The following is an 18200-nucleotide window of genomic DNA, read 5'->3' on the forward strand; positions in this document are numbered from 1 at the left end:
AGGAATGGGACTCGGGGGTAAGAACAAGTGGACTGTGCGTCCTAAAAAGACACGGAGGAAGTCTGAATGCGTGGGGGAGGGGAGACGGGAAGAGCCCAGGGAGATGACACTCCCCTGGCCCACAGCAGGCAGACAGCCACACTTGGGGTCCAAGTTCTAGCCCAGCAGCCCCCACTTCCACCACGACCAGTGGCCTCCAGGTTCCACCAGGGCCTGGCATCCAGTAGTGTGTGGTTCGAGACCTGTCCCTGATGCGTTCCCAGTGCCGCTCAGGTCTCTGGCCAGATCCGACCTGCCGAGTGCTGAGTGCCGAGTGAATCGCACAGGTCCCAAGTCACTGCTGCCGCCTCTGCCCCAACTCCAGTGTGGGCTCAGCAGCCGGGGGTGGGGGGAGGCAGGAGCTGGTGAGTGCTCACCGCAGGCCCGAGCAGGTGCAGCATGGTGCCGGGCACACACATCAGGGCTTCTTTTACAAATCACACTTCTTGGGAGGAAAGGGTAGCATCGACCATGAAAAAGTCACCAAAGCTTCCTGAGAATGGGCATTAGACTACACTGTCAACCAGGGACGCGGATCATCAGACCAACGCGTTATTTTACAGACCACAAAGAAAGAAAAGCACAACACAGGGGCAGCAGGCTGCCCACGGCCAGAGACGCTGGCTGCTGCTCCACTTCCGATCCAGCTCCCACTAGTGCACCTGGGAGGCACCAGAAGATGGCCCGAGTACTCAGGACCCCTGCCCCCATGGGGGGACCAGAATGGAGCTCCTGGTGAGTGAACCAGTGGATGGAAGATCTCTCCTTGTCTGTCTCTCCCTCTCTCTGTGTCACTCTGTTATTTCAAATAAGTAAATCTTGGGAAAAAAAGGGAAGGGAAGGGAAGGGAAGGGAAGGGAAGGGGAGGGGAGGGGAGGGGAGGGGAGGGGAGGGGAGGGAAAGGGGAAGGGGAGGGGAGGGAAAGGGGAAGGGGAAGGGGAATGGGAAGGGGTAGGGGAGACGAAGCATCCGACTGGGGAACCACATAAACCTGGGACTGCCCTCGTTGCAGGGCAGGGGAGCGAGGGGCGGACCCGACGTGCAGAGAGGGGAGACAAGGCACTGGGGGAGCGGGGGAACCAGAGCGCTTCCCGAGGATCTGAAGCACAGGCCCGCAGCTGCGCTGCCGCCGGTCTGAGTCCACGGCCAGCACAGTCCACTGCCCACCGCAGGGGTCTGCATTTAAAGACATCTCAGGCTGGGGGCTGCAGGGAAGAGGACCAAATCCTCCCCGGGAAAGCAAGGCTGAAATGAGACCCCCAGGTCACAGAGATGTGGACGCACAGACCCCGCGAGTGCCGGAGCCCACGCGGCTCCTCCCGGCTCCTCCAGGTCCGCGTGTCTGAGATGCGGCTGCTGCGCACACTTCATGGAAAACGGATTCAAAGAGAAGTGAATCTGGGGCAAAGGTTTTGCGACTCATGCTTAGGTTGGGTCTTCAAAAATCTCGCGAGAATTTTATATTATGAAAAAAACTGCCTGCATTTTTAGATATTTTTGCACCAAAGTAAGCCTATCTTTTAAAAATCTATTAATTGGGGCCTGCGCTGAGGCATAGTGGGTAAAGCCGCCTCCTGCAGTGCCGGCATCCCATATGGGCACCGGTTCGAGTCCTGGCTACTCTGCTTCCAATCTTGCTCTCTGCTATGGCCTGGGAAAGCAGTGGAGGATGGGCCAAGTCCTTGGGCCCCTGCACCCACATAGGAGACCTGGAGGAAGCTTCTGGCTCCTGGCTTCAGATCAGCACAGCTCTGGCCATTGCAGCCATGTGGGGAGTGAACCAGCAGATGGAAGACCTTTCTCTCTTTCTGCCTCTCCTTCTCTCTCTGTGTATCTCTTTCAAATAAATAAATAAGTCTTTTAAAAAATTATTCATTTTTTGAAAGGCAGAGCATCAGAGAGAGAATAACAAGAGACCGTCCATCCACTGGTTCATTCCCCAAGTGACCACAATAGCCAGGAGGAGCCTGGAGCTCCATCCAGGTCTCCCACATGGGTGCAGGGCCCCAAGCACTTGGGCCATCTTCTGCTGCCTTCCCAGGGGCATTCGCAGGGAGCTGAGTTGGAAGTGGAGCAGCTGGGACCTGGCACTCCTCTGGGAGGCCGGTGTTGCAAGCGGAGGGTGAACCTGCCACACCACAGCGCCGGCTCTTCCCCTGATCTGTTCATTCCACGTTCCATGAACACTTGAAGTCCCTGTGAACGCTCCCAATGCATGGGCGGCATCTGCTTCCGGCCCCGGCACGCCAGCCCTGGCCTGGAGAGACATTTGCCAAGCTGTTCCTCAACTGGAAGTCTGTGTGTCTGTCCTGGGGCCAGCACAGGACGTGACTCGACTCACGGCCTCACCACCAGCGGGAAGCTGAGGGCTGCAGGCAAACCATCAGGGCCCAGAGCTGCCAAGCGTGGAGGCGGCTGCAGACGGACGCATCCCCCGGTTCTGTTTGTACAAACCAGCAGGTTGCAGCCGCTGACGCAGCCCGAGACGGGCAAGAAACGTGTGGAAAACCAACTGCTCGTAAATAATTAGCCGGGCACAGGCAGCAGGCTTGGCTTCTTTCCTCGAGATGAAAAATAACGCAGGCTGCCTGGCGGCATGACAGCCTGGGCCCGCCAGGCCTGCGGGTGGATGGGCACACGCACACGCGTGCACACAACCCACCCAGCAAAAACACAAGGGCCAACCCCCAGGGAGGATTTCCCTCCAGAGCGTCACTGCCGCCTCTGCTCCCGGAAAGAAAAACAGGGGCGGTGTGAGCAGGTCTCTGGTCCTCACTGACCTGGCAATGGGGACCTACTGTGCGCTGGCTGTTAGGACAGGCACTTTGCCCACCGTGAGCTCAGCCCACCTTCACTGTCCCCAGTGGGAGACGCTGGTTAAGTGACTCACCAATGGTCATGCGCACTGATGGTGGGGGCTGGATTCGAACCCAGAGCACTAGGCAGTGGTTTTCTCTCTCTCTCTCTCTCTCTTTGTAAAGATTTAATTTATTTATTTGAAAGGCAGAGTGACAGATCTTCCATCTGCTGGTTCACTCCATTAACAGCTGCAACAGCTGGGGCTGGGCCAGGCTAAAGCCAGGAGCCTGGAACAAGTCCATCTGGGTCTTCCCTGTGGCAGCAGAGGACCAAGTACCTGGGCCATCTTCCACTGGTTTTCCCAGGGAGCAGAAGTGGCGTAGCCAGGGCATGAACCAGTGCTCTGGTGCGGGATGCCAGTGTTGCAGGAGGTGGCTAACCCTCACTGGCAAACTGCAAACCGTGCTTCTCAAAGCATCCCCAGTCAGCAGCATCCACCTCACCTGGCGTCAGAAATGCAGATTCCTGGGCCACTCCAGCCCGTAGGAGTCAGCCACTCTCGGGTGGGGCCTCGTGACCCTTGTTGTCATCTGTGCTGCATGTGGGCCAAAGATGGCCTCCATGCACTAACCTCCAGGTTCCTACATCCCAGCAGGCTCAAAGGCGGGCCAGCCCCAAGGTCAAACTTCTACACAGCCAGGTTTCCAATATAACCCAAGCAGGCAGCCGCACAGCCACGAAAAGCCCTCCTGCTTGGAACTCCCTGGAAAACCGCACCCACACCTGGCAGCCAAGGATAAGATCAACCCTGGAGTTAAAGACCCCAAGATCTCTCTCTCAGTCTCTCTCTCTCTCTCTCTCTCAATCCTGTCTCTGTCTTTCAAGCAGGTAAAAATAAACACACTAAAAAGTCCCATTCTACAGATGGGGCAAGTGAACCCCAAGAGGCAGAGGGTTTTCACAGGACCACAAAGCCGGTGGCCTCTGGAGCCGGGGCTCAGCACCAGGCTGGTGACTGCCCCGCCCAGTCCTCCAGGTCCCCAGAGCCCTGCAGGTGTGACACAGGACGTCAGCCTAGCACCAGGCGTGCACAAAAGCTGTGGAGCGGGAGCACTCATGAGTAGGGTGTGCTAGTGGCTCCTGGGGTCGCGATGGGACACTGCCAGGCGTTGCCTTGGAAACCAGGGCACCAGAAAAGTCCTCTCCATCGGGCTTTGTCAGGCCCAGGAAGAACTTCTCCGAGGCGCGGAGCAAGAGCCGACAGCGCAGGCTTTAGCAGCCTGCGCAAGCAGGTGCTTCCGGCGCTGCCGTTTCTTCCCCACGGCGTACAGCTGAGACAGCAACGGCGCAGGCGTCCACACAGACGCCCCAACCCTAGCACAGCTCTTCATGGGGACACAGCAGACGCCCGACACGGAGCGTTTACAGTGACAACCGTCTCGCTCGTCGTCATCCTGCACTGCTACCATCCTTGCTGTCGCTTCGTCCTGCCAAGCCACGGGAGTAGCTCTGCCCACGGCTCTGTGGGTGTTAGTGGGACACCACCTGCCCCGCTGGGCTGCACAGACCCCTCCGTTGATCCCCAGGGTGTTCACACAGCCCGGGCTTCCTGCGACAGTGACCCGTTGTCACGGTATTACCAGCATCCTAGGCTGATAAATCCAGGGTCCCTTCTCCATCAGGTACCTGTCATGGCCCCAGCCAGCTTCTCTCAGCTTGGAACTTCCTGACAAGGTCCCCCCACCCCAGGGAGGGGGAGAGGCCAGCGCACACTGCAGCTCAGGACTGATTCCCACAAATGTTCCCCAGCCATCATGGGACTTTCCAGAAAGCCCAGGAGTCCTGCCCCGTGCCACAGGCCCTGCAACCCTGCCCTCTTGCCGTGCGGAGCAGATGGCGGACCCTGTACCTTTTGGAATCCAGTCGGCTCCCCCGGAGAACTCTGCGTCTGTTATTTTAGGGAAGGGAGGAAAAGGGGCAAAGAAAAAAAAAAGTTAAGTGAGTGAAACTGAAGTCCCAGCAGGGCTGTCATGGAATATGCATTTGTCAGGGGGGTGTTTCCTGAAAGCCACGGTCATCTGGACAGCCTGAGCCAGCAGGTGATTCCATTTAATGAGCTTTTTAACACACTTCAGGCCCAGCTGGGATTTCTGTCTGGGAAGGCCTTGCCCAGGCCGGCCGGGAGCAGGCTGGGAGGGGGCTGGCTGCTGGCTGGGGCTGGGCTGACACCTAGTGGCCGTCAAGGCTGTGACAGGGCCAGGAGAGACTGGTGTCGGGGTCCCAGGCCTGAGAGGAGGAGGCTCTTGGAGGCCACTTGGCTCACATTCCTCCTTGGACACAGGAAACACAGCCTCTGTGCCTCAGTTTCTCCTTGGTTCACAGGGAATCATGACAGCATCTCCTATATGGGGTTGTTGTGGCCGTGGCCGTTTAATAAATGTTGTCATGAAGTTAGCCTTTACCACTATTGTCGTTATTATCACTGCTTTGCATGGGAGACACGGGGGTCCCCAGATGGCAGGTGCTTGCTCAGAGCCACAAAGCAAGTGGCCAGCACTGTGGCATAGCGAGTAAAGCTGCCGCCTGAAGTGCTGGCATCCCATATGGGCACTGGTTCGAGACCTGGCTGCTCCATTTCCGATCCAGCTCTCTGCTATGGCCTGGGAAAGCAGTAGAAGATGGTCCAAGTCCTTGGGCCCCTGCACCCGCATGGAAAGACCGAGAGGAAGCTTCTGGCTCCTGATCAGTGCTGCTCCGGCCGTTGTGTCCAATTGGGGAGTGAACCAGCAAATGGACGACCTCTCTCTCTCTCTCTCTCTCTCTGGCTCTCCTCTGTGTAACTCTGACTTTCAAGTAAATAAATAAATCTTTTTTTTTAAAAAAAAAAGCAAGTTAGTGAAGGAGCCAGGGCCACACCCCAGGCTCTGATGCCCAAGTCAGGACTTCTATGGAAGGTTGTGCTTAATGCTGGCTTTGCCACTGACTGCCAGGGTGCCCTTGGCAAGCTTTTTAGCTTGGAGGTCGATGCCTCCAGCAGTGGGTGGCTGCGGGGACTGCACACAGAGCTCTCAGCGGGGAGGGCAGCAAGCACTCCCTGCACGTGAACCATGAGGTGACTGTGGCCGTGGCTGGGACTGTGGCTGTGGCTGGGACTGTGGCCGTGGCCGGGACTGTGGCCTCACAGCACGGCAGACGGCCTGGGAGACTGCACAGGCCAAGTGCCTTGGAACCACAAGTCCCCCTCCCCTCCCTGTGCATAAAGATGGACGGGGCCCAGCACATGCAGTCAAGCAGCCCCTCCAGGTGCACTTGGGCCCAACTGTGGTCCCTTCCCCGGGGTCTAGGACCTGGGCACCCTTTGCACCTACCAGCAGGTGGCTGGAGTCCTTGAGCTTGGACTTGTACAGCATCCAGCGGTAGCGCAGATCCTCCAGCTCATCCGAGGTCCCCCTTGCTGGTCTGAGACGAAGGAGGGTCTCAAAGAGATGTTGGCCTTCTGGCACCCGAGCCTCCAACTCCTAGGGTGGGGGAGAAGGCCGTGTTATGGCCCGGAGAGCCTCACCCAGCTGGGAAGAGCAGGCCAGTCGAGCACTGGACAGGCAGGTGCACAGGGAGCAGGCAGACGGCATCTGGACGTGAGAGACTCTCATCTCGGCAATGCACACCGAGGAGTGGCAATGACTCTGGAAACTGCCACAGCGCGGCCTCCCGCACAGCAGGGGCAGTCAGACTGCCGACTTCCTGTTGTGACTTGCAGTGCGACAGTCCAGGGCACGTCCCCCAGAGGGAGTCTCGTAATTACTGTTGAACACGTGTTTCTGTTGGCATTGGGCCGATTTTTCACGCCCGGGGATGGCACCTGCTATTCTCCAGCTCCTAAGACGTAGTGGGATGTGGAGCCTGGAGCAGGACTCTACATCCGAGAGCCCGAGTTTCAATCCCGGCCGGCTTAGCTGTGCACCATGGGACAGTCAGCTTGGCTGCTCAGAGCACCTACAAATCAAACATCCAAGAGCAAGGGAGCGTAACCTGGGGGATGGGGTCATTTCCAACACGGTGCACGTTGGGAGGAGGTGGTGAAAAATGAGAAAAGCGGCCACAGGTGAGACAGGAGACGCACACAGGAAGTACCTCTTGGTAACGGCCAATCAGATCATTGGAACCACCCCACCTCCCCACCGAAGACATGACAAAGGCATCAGAGCGTTACCAAGAGGCAGCACATCAGAGTGTCACTCCCGGAGGCTGAGAAGCAGAGAGGCAAACCCCATGTTCAGGCACGCGTCCATCACCCATGGACAGGGGCCCGTCGGGAAGCGACGGCTGCGGAACAGACCTGTGCTCCTGGCAGCCTTGCAGGTCCAGGGGCAGAGAGGTCAAGGTCACTCCTGCAGGGGTCAGGGTCAACCCATTCCCCCTCTGCTGGGACCCCCACAGGCTGCACCCGCAGAGTAAAGGTGAAGCAGAAGTAAATCCAGGGGCCAGTGCTGTGGCATAGCGGGTGAAGCCACTGCCTGCTGCGCCAGCATCCCATATGGGCGCTAGTTCGAGACCTGGCTGCTCCACTTCCGATCCAGCTCTCTGCTATGGTCTGGGAAAGCAGTAGAGGATGGCCCAAGTCCTTGGGCCCCTGCATCCATGTGAGAGACCCAGAAAAAGCTCCTGGCTCCTGGCTTCAGATCCGCTCAGCTCCAGCCGTTGCAGCCATCTGGGGAGTGAACCAGCAGATGGAAGACCCCTGTTTCTCTCTCTCTTTCTCTCTCTCTGCGTCTCTGTAACTCTGCCTTTAAATAAATAAGTAAGTAAGTAAATCCAGGCCTTGAGTGAACTTGCAGCCCAGCTCCAAGTCATCTCAGAGGTCCAGGAACCTCAAGCCTTGAATTCGGGTTGAGTGGTCCCACGGGATAAAGCCCCCACTCTCCCAGTGGTAGCAAACAAAATCATCTCTGCAGAAAAAGATGGCTCCAAACCTCAAGGGACTCTCACAGCTGTTTTATAGAATAAAACACATGGATCAAGTGATCAGCCACATGGACGCAAGACACCAAGAACAAGAACAGGCAAAAATAACACCCAACAGAAACTCTCCTAAAATGCCTTGAGATGCTGGCATTACCCGTCAGCCTCTGTAGACAAGGCTTGTTCACTGTGTTCAAAGATTTAAAGTTTAGAAATTTCAGCAAGACTCTGAAAGCTATGAAAAGTGACAGAGCATATTGCTAAGACCCAAATAGAAGTTCCAGAACTGATAAACAGCAAAAGGTATGAGCTCAGAAGACATGTTTACCAGCAAATGAAACACAGCTAAAGAGAGAATGAGGAAACAGGAAGGTGGGTCGGAAAAAATTAACCAGAGTGCAACAGGAAGAGACAAAGGATGGCAAATACACAAGAGGAGGCAGATACGTAAGGCGCTCAGTGGGAAAGGTAACATACGCTTAAAAGACATCACACAGGGAGGGAGAGCCAGCATTTTAAGAGCTAACATTAGAGAATTTGCCAGAGATGCTAAACAGCAAATTCATGAGTTCAAATGAATCTCAAGGGGCTGGCGCTGTGGTGCAGCAGGTTAACACCCTGGCCTGCAGCACCGGCATCCCATGTGGGTGCCGGTTTCAGACCCAGCTGTTCCACTTCTGATCCAACTCTCTGCTATGGCCTGGGAAAGCAGCAGAGGATGGCCCAAGTCCTTGGGCCCCTGCACCCACGTGGGAGACCCGGAAGAAGTTCCTGGCTTCGGCTCAGCTCAGCTCCAGTCATTGCGCCCAACTGGGGAGTGAACCAGTGGATGGAAGACCTCTCTCTCTCTCTCTCTCTCTCCTCTCTCTGTGTAAAGATGACTTTCAAATAAATAAATAAATCTTAAAAAAAATGAAAAGCAGAATAAATTTTTCAAAATTCAATGTCTAACATATCACAGTGAAACTACAAAGAAAAATACTGACGAGAGAAAGCGAGCGAGCTAGCAGGCTGGAGTCCGGTGAGAAAGGACTCGGTGATATCCTGGGGGTGTAAGGCCTGAAGTCTCAGGTCTTCATTAGGTGTGGGGGAGGGGCAGGCCACATCTATGGATCTGAAGAGTCAGTGGGTCATTCCAGCTGCAGAATGAATCACAAGCCACCTGAGGAGAGACGAGCTGAGCCGCTGTCCCCATCACAGTGGCCCCGACCTCCCTCTGCTATGAGTGGCCTGGGCTGGCCCACAGCAGGTGAGAGACGAGTGATCCAGGTCATTCTCATCTCCAACAGCTTGCCAACCCCCAGGGGCAGAGCCACACGCAGACCTACAATGGACGGTGGACAAATGAGGAAGCAGGGCTGAGACCAGAACCGCCCAGCTGAGCTCAGACCAAGCTGCCAGGTTTCAGAATCGTGTGTTGGATGACTACTGTCGTGAGCCACAAACTGAGGGGCGGTGTGTCCCACAGCAAGAGTTAACTGACAGAGCAGTAAGAGGATGGACGGTGGGAAATACAGAAGTAGGCGGAATTCATGAGTGAACGCCAGGGAAAGGTCTAGAACATTTGAGCTGGGGCGGGCATTTGAGGCCATGGTTAAGCCACTTCTTGCGATGCCTGCAACCCACGTTGGAGTACCTGTTTCAAGTACTCCGCTTCGATCAGGCTCCACTTCTGATCCAGCTTCCTGCCGACAGCACCCCAGGAGGCAGCAGGTGATGGCTCAAGTACTTGGGTCCCAGCCACCCACATGGGAGACCCGGATTGAGCTCTGGGCTCCTGGCTTCAACCTAGCCCAGTCCTGACTGCTGTGGACATTTGGGGAGTAAACTAGCAGATGGAAGATTCTCTATGCACTCCTCTTCAAATAAATACACTTAAAAGAATTTAAAAATATTTGAACCCACAAAGTTGAAAAGCGATTATTTAGACACCAGTGAGGACAGACCGTGCATGAGCTGGGTGTGTGCTCATCGGCGAGAACACGCTGAGGGCGCCACACACGCCCGCAGGTGCACAGCTCAGGTGCAAAGCAGGTGCACCTGTCCTCCAGGACCAACCTGCAGCTTGGTCTCCCGGGTCCTCAGGTCCTCGGCTGTGGCGGCTCTCGTCGCGATGATTCTCACCAGCTTGGAATTTTCCACCTGCAGCCACTGCTCAAAGTCCCTCAGGAGTCGCGACTGCTCTTCGCGGCTGCCTTCTTCCTCCACAAGCAGGTTTGCCTGCAGGAATGCACGTGACCCGAGCATCAGAGGCAGAAAAAGCCCACCGGCCCGGTGTCCTGGGGGCTCCAGGGAGGCAGAGGGGCCTGACCTGGACAGGATGCCCAGACAGCGATGCGAGGGGCCTGGTGGGGGGGGACCAAGCTGGACTCACAGTGGCTCCTCACTGTGGAGCCCCGTCCCCTCCCAGAAGCCGCCGCCATCCCTTACCAGGATGGCCCTGCAGCTGCTTCCACCCCGCCTGTCCTGCTCCGGGCTCTGGCCAGGGCGAAGTGCCTCCAACGCCAGTCTCGCTTGGCCAAGTCCTTGTTCACACTCACTGGGGGGTGAGGAGCCCCTCCCTGACGTGGCCCAAGACCCTCGGGGTCCGGCTTTCCCTGTCTCCACGGCTTGCACCTGCACCTGGCCCTGCACACACATCGCAGCCCTGGAACCTGCCCACTTGCTTCCTCTGGGCCTGTGCACAGCGGTGTCCTCAGGGTGGGACACACCCCCTTCCCCCCCATCTCAGCCTTGAGGATGCACTTCTCCCAGGCGGGCTTCCCTGCCCTGGACGGAACTGGTCACCTCGGGCCGTTCTGCCAACGTGCACCAGGCTTTCTGTCAACCCTCAGTGGAGCCCACTGCCTTACGCCTCCGTCTATGCTCTGGCAATGCACTTGTCTCCGGGAGCTTGTGAGAAAGGCCAATCACCAGCCCCCGCCAGGGCCACAGAGACCAGCCCTGCGTGTCAGCACCCTCAGGGCTGGATTCTACGTTCTCTGAGGGTAGAAGTGTACACGCTGCATCCACACCCAATCCTTGGAACACAGTGAAACTGGCTACATGTGTCTTGGAGGAGTGAGTGAATGGGAGAGTGAGTCATTTGACAGATTGTGTCTGGAGAATTTCTGCAAGGCTCCACTGTTGGAGGCAGGAAGAGGAGGTGAGAGGTCTTCTATCTACAAAACAGAGCTACGCACAGAAATAGACCCATCATGCATTTCGGCTTCTGATCTCTCCTACAGAGGCCACTGCTGGGGCCATCAAGAAGTGCACACTGGTGGCCAGGGATGCCCTCCGCCTCCCGGCAGCCTGGCTCTGCATCCTGGGATCTCTCAATTCTCCCTGCCCCCCGTGGGGTCACAAGAGGAGCAGGTTCACGTGAGACTGGATGTGGCCCCAAGCAGGGAGGGTCCATGCTGGGTGCCCACCCCCGCCCCGCCCCTGCCCCGCCACTGGGTCCGGGCTCCTGCCAGACTCACCCCCCGGCGATGCCTGGGAAGAGGATCCATGGGGTCGATGAGGAACCCAGACTTCGGGATGTTGTTGGTGAAAATCATTTTCTTCCCTGAATCCACTTCGGTCCTCTGCATCTGCCAGTTTCTGATGAGGCTGAGATGACAAAGGCCACGCAGTTACGGCACGGGAAGACCGAGGTCTCCGGGGAGGCAGTGGCCTTGGGACCCCGTGGCTGGCAGGAAGCTTCCGGTAGCCCCTGCGGCTCACAAGTCAGCACCCACCCTCCAGGCTCGCCAGGACGAGCCCATGGCACCCTCCCGTCCGGGTTCCTGCTTCACATTCAAGTCACTAGGTCGTGAGGGTACACTTGCCCGGGGATACAGAGGCAGAAACTGAGGCCCCGAGCCAAATGGGAGGCCAACTCCCCAGCCAGGGCTGCTTCCTGGCTCTTCCTGCCCCTGCTAAGTCAGTCACCAACCCCGCCCAACCGCGGCACCACACCTAGCACACAGCCCAGCCCCCACCGCCGAGCTCGCCCCAGCTGGGGGGTGGGGGGGAAGCCGGGCGGCCTCTGACCTCAGCAGGCTTTCTTTCCGCAGCTGTAGGCTCTGCCAGGACTCCGCCAGCTCCCGCAGCTCCTCCTGGACCCTGGTGGCCCCCTCCCAGGAAGACTGCTCCAGCACCCGCCGGCCACGCGCTTCGATCAACAGCAGCTGGGCCTCCTTCTCCGGGAAGTCCGCCACCAACCTCTGAGGGACACAGGGGCACGCAGGTGCAGTGAGGCCGGGGGCAGGGGCGCTCTGCTCTGGTGGGACGCAGGGGCAGGTCCCCGGCTGCCTGGAGCGAGCACGTGGTCCACCCCCAAGGGCTCGTGCGGGCGTAGCTTGGTCCCCGGTGCGGTGGTGCCCAGAGCAGGGACGAGCGGGAGGTCTGTGTGTCACTGGGAGTGTGGCCTCGGAAGGGATGCATGGAGCTCTCCTGGGACCAGAGTTTGCTCTCGCGAGCGTGAGGTGCTCTCTAGGTGAGCTCTGTGGCTTCCTGTCCGGCCTCCCTCTCTCGCGTGCTCCCGCACTGCGACACCACCCACCTGGAAGGCTCCCGCAGAGCCGGGCGGATGCAGGGGCCGAGCCCTAGGAGCGCCAGACCCTGAGCTCGCCAAGCCTCCTGCTCTATACAGTAACCAGCCTCCGGGATCTCGTCACGGTGTCGGGGACCACACGAGCACGCTGGCGATCTCACCTCGACCTCGGCCTCTCGGGACGCGGCGTCCCCCGGTTCCGCGTCCCCCTGGTGGGACTCCAGCTTCTGTGCCACCACGGCGATCCACTGGCGCAGCTCCAGTAGCTCCTGGCTGAAGGTGCGGTGCTCCTGCACGCTCTGCCGACACCCGTCCACCAGGTCCTGCGGCACAGCCCACACGGCCCAGGGCGCTCTGAGCGCCGGTGGAGGCAGAGACCCGTGCACACCACCCCGGCCTGCCTGGGCCTCAGCTGGCCCCACCCAGCAGGAACGTGTGAGGCTGGTCCTGCCCTCTGCACTCCAGGGGCTTCCCGCAGGAAGATCGCGCCCCCCCCCCAACACCCCAAGCCTGTCTCCCAGAAACTCCCAGGTCTGGAGTGGGGGAGGGGGTGGAGGAGGTGTTTGTTCCACGGCTGCGATGGACACAGCAATGGGCACAAGCCCTCGCGGAAACCCCTGGTCAGTGTCTTCTGATGCTGGACACGGTGCACCTTGCCACCCAGCCACTGTACTCGGGTTGCAGACCCACCGGAAATGGATCCTGTCTTCATGAGAGGCCCTGCTCTCTGGCTCCAGGAAAGGTGGGCATGGTACCCCCAGGGGAGGCCTCTCTCCACCCTCCTGGTCACCTAGCCCGGGCCCCTGCATGCCACCCCACCACACACACACACCCCCCCCGCACACCACAAGCCGCTCGGACCCCAGGGGCCTGTGTCCTCACTCCTGCTGCGTTCCCCAGTGCAGATCCTCCTGACTCCTGCACACCAGCCCACAGCTGCACCAACACACGGCTGAAATACCCGGCCCACGCTAGGTGCTGGGACCCACGGATGCCATAGCAGTGAGCCCCCACCACTGCCAGCCCCTGGCAGCTCCTGGCCGCCAACCTCAGACCAATGTGGCGCACGGCTCCCTGTGGCACAGAGCTGTGACTGTGAAGATCCCCGGGCTGTGGGGGAGGAGTGCTCTAGAACTTTCTACACGTAACAAGCATTGGGTAGCAAGATGAAGTGGGACGATGTCTCCTGGAAGAAGTGCCTGGCCCGAGAACAGCACCACTGCGCGGCTGCCATGGACGCTGGGTTAGCGCTGTGTCTCACAGCGGCCACTGTCTCCTCCTCTGGCTGCAGTGCTTCCGAGCTGTGCTGACTTGAGTGAGGGAGACAGCAGGAAGGCAGGGCTGGCAGAGCCGGCTCCTGCGGGCCCCCGGGTGGTGGGGCCAGGGTCCCACGTCTCCACGCTCCCGCCCTAACCTTGAGACTGCCAGCCACTGTTTGCTATCTTCCGTGTCACTTGGACCAAGGGGTCTCCTCGGTAGTGTTGCATTAGCAGGAAACACAGGGGGGACCCGGGTTGCTGCAGTAATGGTGGGGCGGGGGTGTGCTATGACTCGGACGTCTCCCCAAAATGCACAGGTTGTCAACTCGACCCCCAGTGCAGCAGTGTTGGGGGCTGGGGCCTCCAGGGAGGTGTTCAGGTCCGGAGAGCTCTGGCCTGGTTAACGCCTTGAGAGGCCTGGCAGAGCAGCCCTTGGCACACGGGGACAGCGCCGGCTCCTGCATCCGGGCCATCCCAGCCTCCAGGGCCGTGAACAGTAAATTCCTGTTATTTATAAGTTACCTAGGCTGCACTGTTGGCTACAGCAGTGCAGTGCACCAAGGTGGGTGTGGGCAGCAGATACTAGGGGTACCCAAGGGAGGGCCGCCGCCCAGCAGTGCCCCCACCCCACCAGGCTTCCCCAGGCCCTCCTAACACCCACAGTGGCAAAAAGTCTGTCTGTCAAGACCTGCACGTGGAAGCTGGCCGCAGCTGCCGACACAGAGGCTTCCGCAGCTTCAACAAAGGCGCTGAGTGCTCCAGAGAGACACGGTCGTGAGAGCCGACGGGAAAGCACCTTCAGAGGATGAGCGCCGTAGCCAGCCACACCACCAGCGGCACCGCGGCACAGTGTTGGGCTGTCACGTGGAGGGGGCGCATCCTGGCCACCCCACCAAAGGATGCCACTTTACCATAATGACTTTCATCTCTCTCTCCTATCACAGTATTTCTGTATAGTAGGAATGGGGTGATTTCTACGTGTATTTTGTACAATTCTATGCAATCGTGTAAGTTCTGAGTGGTCCCTGTGGGTGACTCGGGGTATCTGGGAGGCTGAGCCCCGTGGAGGGGAGGTGGGAGCATGTGGCTCAGATGGGCTGCGTGGGCCGGGTGGGGTGGGGAACTCTGCTGCAAGTGTGGCTGCAGGATGCCTCCTTGCACCTGCCCGGTTTTGGAGGACAAGCGTTGGCATAATCGTTCCCCAAACCCCTACAGGGGCTCAGTCCCCAAAGACAGACGTTGGCGATACTAAGAACACAGAAGAATCCAGTGATGGTGACGGGAGGTGGGGCTTCGAGAACTAGGGCATCGGGGCCCCAGGATGGAATGCTGTGGCTTTAGGGACGGAGGGAGCGACCACACACACGACACTCCTCGGTGCTCCCCGGCTCTCGCCACGTGATGGCCTGGCCACCTCGGTTCTCTGCCAGCAGCTGACGGTGAACCCATGGCTGCGTGGCCCTGGACTGTGAACCTCTAGCTCTCTGAATCAAAATTAACCTCTTTGTCAAAACTCGTTTGGCTTCCCCTGTGTTTGCCTGCAACAGCGCACAGCCGACTGACACAGCACTCCCCAGGCTTGCCACCAAGGGCGATCAGCACACCATTGAGCCAGCGGCAGGGTGGGGCCTGCGCTGCGCACGCCGACTGGACCTTCGGCTGGAGGTCCACCCTCCAGCTCCATCCGGACTGCCCAAAGGGGCGTCAATTCTGCACAAACACCCAGTGGCCAGTAGGGGCCACTGCAGGCGAGGCTCTGCCCTGCCAGGGCTCCCGGCAGCATGCCTGGGACCCAGTGTGCGCCTGCCTGTTGGCCTTTATTACAAGAAGGAACTGCACATTTACTTGCTTGCTTGCTGAGTGTCTGTTTACACAACCAGCACCTCGCGCCCAGAAGGGCGGGTCTGCAGCGCTGGCTGCGCGTGCAGGAGACACTTGGCAATCATCGCATGCATGGAGACAGAAAGGAGAAGAGGAGAGGGTTGCAAAAGCAGAGGAAGCAAGGTCCAGGGTGGAGATGTCTCTGGGGCTGCCGGGGACCCCCTCGCCCGCCCCTTACCTCCAGGGCCCGCTGCAGGGCCTGGCAGTCGGAGCAGAGCTGGCCCGCTCTCTGCTGGTGGCTGGTGTTCCCCTGTACCAGAGACTGCAGAGCCTCCGCCTGCACGCCCAGCTCCAGCCCTTCTTCCTGCAGCCCCTGCGGGGAGGAAAGGAATGAGGGCGGGGGGAGGCTCTCCTTTCTGCCTCCCCATCGCGGAGGCTGAGCAGGGAGGGGGTCTCTAGGTGGGAGAGTCTAGGGTGAGGGGTCACCCAGGATAGCACAGGCCTGTCGTGCACCAGGGGCTGCTCGTGTGGTCAGTCTGATGGGCCTGTTCTCGGAGCAGGTGAGACTTAAACAGTCAGAAACTGTAGGGCGCCATGAAAGTAAACCCTAAGACCAGACAGCGTCTCTGGACTCTCAGCTGATGGCCACCTCTCTTAAGACGACTCACACCTGTTTTAGCTTTAAAGCCCCAAATGCACCATTCTGAAACTCACTAATGTACGAGCTGCACTTGAGTTTTAAAAGATAACCATTGGGGGCCGGCGCTGTGGCGTAGCAGGTAAAGCCGCCACCTGCAGTGCCAGCATCCCATATGGGAGCCAGTTCAAGTCCCAGCTGCTCCACTTTCGATACAGCTCCCTGCTAATGTGCCTGGGAAAGCAGCGGAGGATGCCCAAGACCTTGGGCCCCTGCACCCACATGGGAGAGACCCAGAGGAAGCTCTTAGCTCCTTGGCTTTAGAACTGGCCAGCCCTGGCCGTTGTGGCCATTTGGGAAGTGAACCCAACGGATGGAAGATTGATCTCCCTCTCTGTAACTCTGACTTTCAAATAAATAATAATAATAAAAAAAAGATCATCATTGTATCGCACGCAACTTGAAAACCAGCAAGGCTCCTTATCCAGCCAATGAGCAGCCTGTCTCCAGGCTCGTGCGTTTGAAAACATACCTGCTTCATCTCTAAATCGATGTATTTAACTGGAGGAATACTTCTGTACTTAAGAATACTTCAGAAAGGGAATTTTTTAAAAAAGTAATTTTAAAAATAAACACCAATGCCAGACTTTGGGACCAAGGAGTAAACACAAGGTTGCTGATCCCAAGAGTCAGCAGGTTGGGGGCCGGCGTTGTGGCACAGTGGGTTAAGCCGCCACCTGTGATGCCGGCATCCCATACGGACACTGGTTCAAGTCCCAGCTGCTCCACTTCTGATCCAGCTCTCTGCTAATGTGCCCGGGTTAAGCAGAGCAAGATGGCCCAGGTACTTGGGACCCTGCACCCACACGGGAGATCCAGAGCTCCTGGCTCCTGGCCCCAGCCTGAGAATGAACAAGCAGATGAGAGCTCTCTCTCTCTCTCTCCCTCTCTCTGTAACTCTGCCTCTCAAATTAATAAATAAATAAACCTTAAGAGAAAGAATCGCAGTTTGGAGGTGCCACAGGCCTCGAGGCCAGGGGCCATCCGTTATAACGGGCAGGGATTCTAGGGAGGTGGCAAGCAGGCACCCAGCCGTCTGGCTCAGCCTGGCTCTGCCGGCTTCTGCTAGACCACGGGCGCCGCTCCTGGGTGTGGCTGAGCGCCTGGGCAGGGGGCACGCGGACCCCACGGGCCCCTCACCTGCAACCTTGACAGCTGGGCCTGCTTTCCAGGAAGGTCCGGCTGAGGCCTGTCCTCGGCTTGGACCCGGGCCTGGAGGTCCAGGAGCTTCCTCTGCAGCGGCTCAAACGCGGCCCCAAAGTCCTTGTGCTGGGCCAGCAAGCTCTGCAGACACAGAACGGGGGCTGCAAGTGAGCGGCTGCCCCCCACCGCCCCCACTCCCCCCACACACACCTGACACCTGCAACCAGGCTGCTCTCATCCTGGCCAGCTCACACTCACGCAGGCGCCACCCCCTCCAGGAAGCCTTCCTGAGCCTCACCTCAGCACCACCACAGCGTGCCCCCTCCCATCACCTCCCAGCCCTCACCAGATCAAGTTTTATGGGAACACGGCTGACCCCATTCACTGGCAGGAGCCACGACTGTCAACCTTCCTGACAAACACGACAGCTTCAGTCTGCCAGCCCTCGCCCTGCCCCAGCCCCTGTAAGTCTGTCTGCACCACCAGCCTGCAGTGTAGGCATGGGCTTAGGGGGTGGTCGGGAGATAGACGGGCGGCTAGGGAGCGGCCAGAGGAACCCCACTCAGTTCACGCACGGGGACACAGCCAGGCCCAGGGCAGCAAGCGACGGGGCTGAGAGGAGAAGCTGGGGCCGCCCGTGTCCCAGGAAGTGGCCTGGCCCTGCAGTGGCTCCTGTGCCCGTGTCCCGGGAAGTGGCCTGGCCCTGCAGTGGGTGCCCGTGTCCCGGGAAGTGGCCTGGCCCTGCAGTGGGTGCTCGTGTCCCGGGAAGTGGCCAGGCCCTGCAGTGGGTGCCTGTGTCCCGGGAAGTGGCCTGGCCCTGCAGTGGGTGCCCGTGTCCCGGGAAGTGGCCTGGCCCTGCAGTGGGTGCCCGTGCCCGTGTCCCGGGAAGTGGCCCGGCCCTGCAGTGGCTCCCATGCCCCCGTGTCCCAGAAAGTGGCCTGGCCCTGCAGTGGGTGCCTGTGTC

General features: G+C 58.9%; 1 protein-coding gene across 3 annotated transcripts in view; it reads right to left on the minus strand.

The window, feature by feature from the left end:
* SYNE3 (spectrin repeat containing nuclear envelope family member 3) overlaps positions 1 to 18200 on the minus strand; it is an 83600-nt gene that overhangs the window by 11637 nt on the left and 53763 nt on the right. For all 3 annotated transcript variants that reach the window (XM_089322477.1, XM_070065593.2, XM_070065589.2), the window contains exons 10-17: positions 17234 to 17377; positions 15635 to 15769; positions 12478 to 12639; positions 11815 to 11987; positions 11262 to 11391; positions 9856 to 10017; positions 6207 to 6356; positions 4748 to 4786 (exon numbers count right to left, since the gene is read on the minus strand). In XM_089322477.1, coding sequence (XP_089178603.1) covers positions 4748 to 4786; positions 6207 to 6356; positions 9856 to 10017; positions 11262 to 11391; positions 11815 to 11987; positions 12478 to 12639; positions 15635 to 15769; positions 17234 to 17377 — 1095 coding nt within the window. The remainder of the gene's footprint in view (positions 1 to 4747; positions 4787 to 6206; positions 6357 to 9855; positions 10018 to 11261; positions 11392 to 11814; positions 11988 to 12477; positions 12640 to 15634; positions 15770 to 17233; positions 17378 to 18200) is intronic.

Source organism: Oryctolagus cuniculus, chromosome 20 (assembly GCF_051225735.1).
Source record: "Oryctolagus cuniculus isolate XC-2025 breed Fujian yellow rabbit chromosome 20, ASM5122573v1, whole genome shotgun sequence".
NCBI classification, from domain to species: Eukaryota; Metazoa; Chordata; class Mammalia; order Lagomorpha; family Leporidae; genus Oryctolagus; species Oryctolagus cuniculus.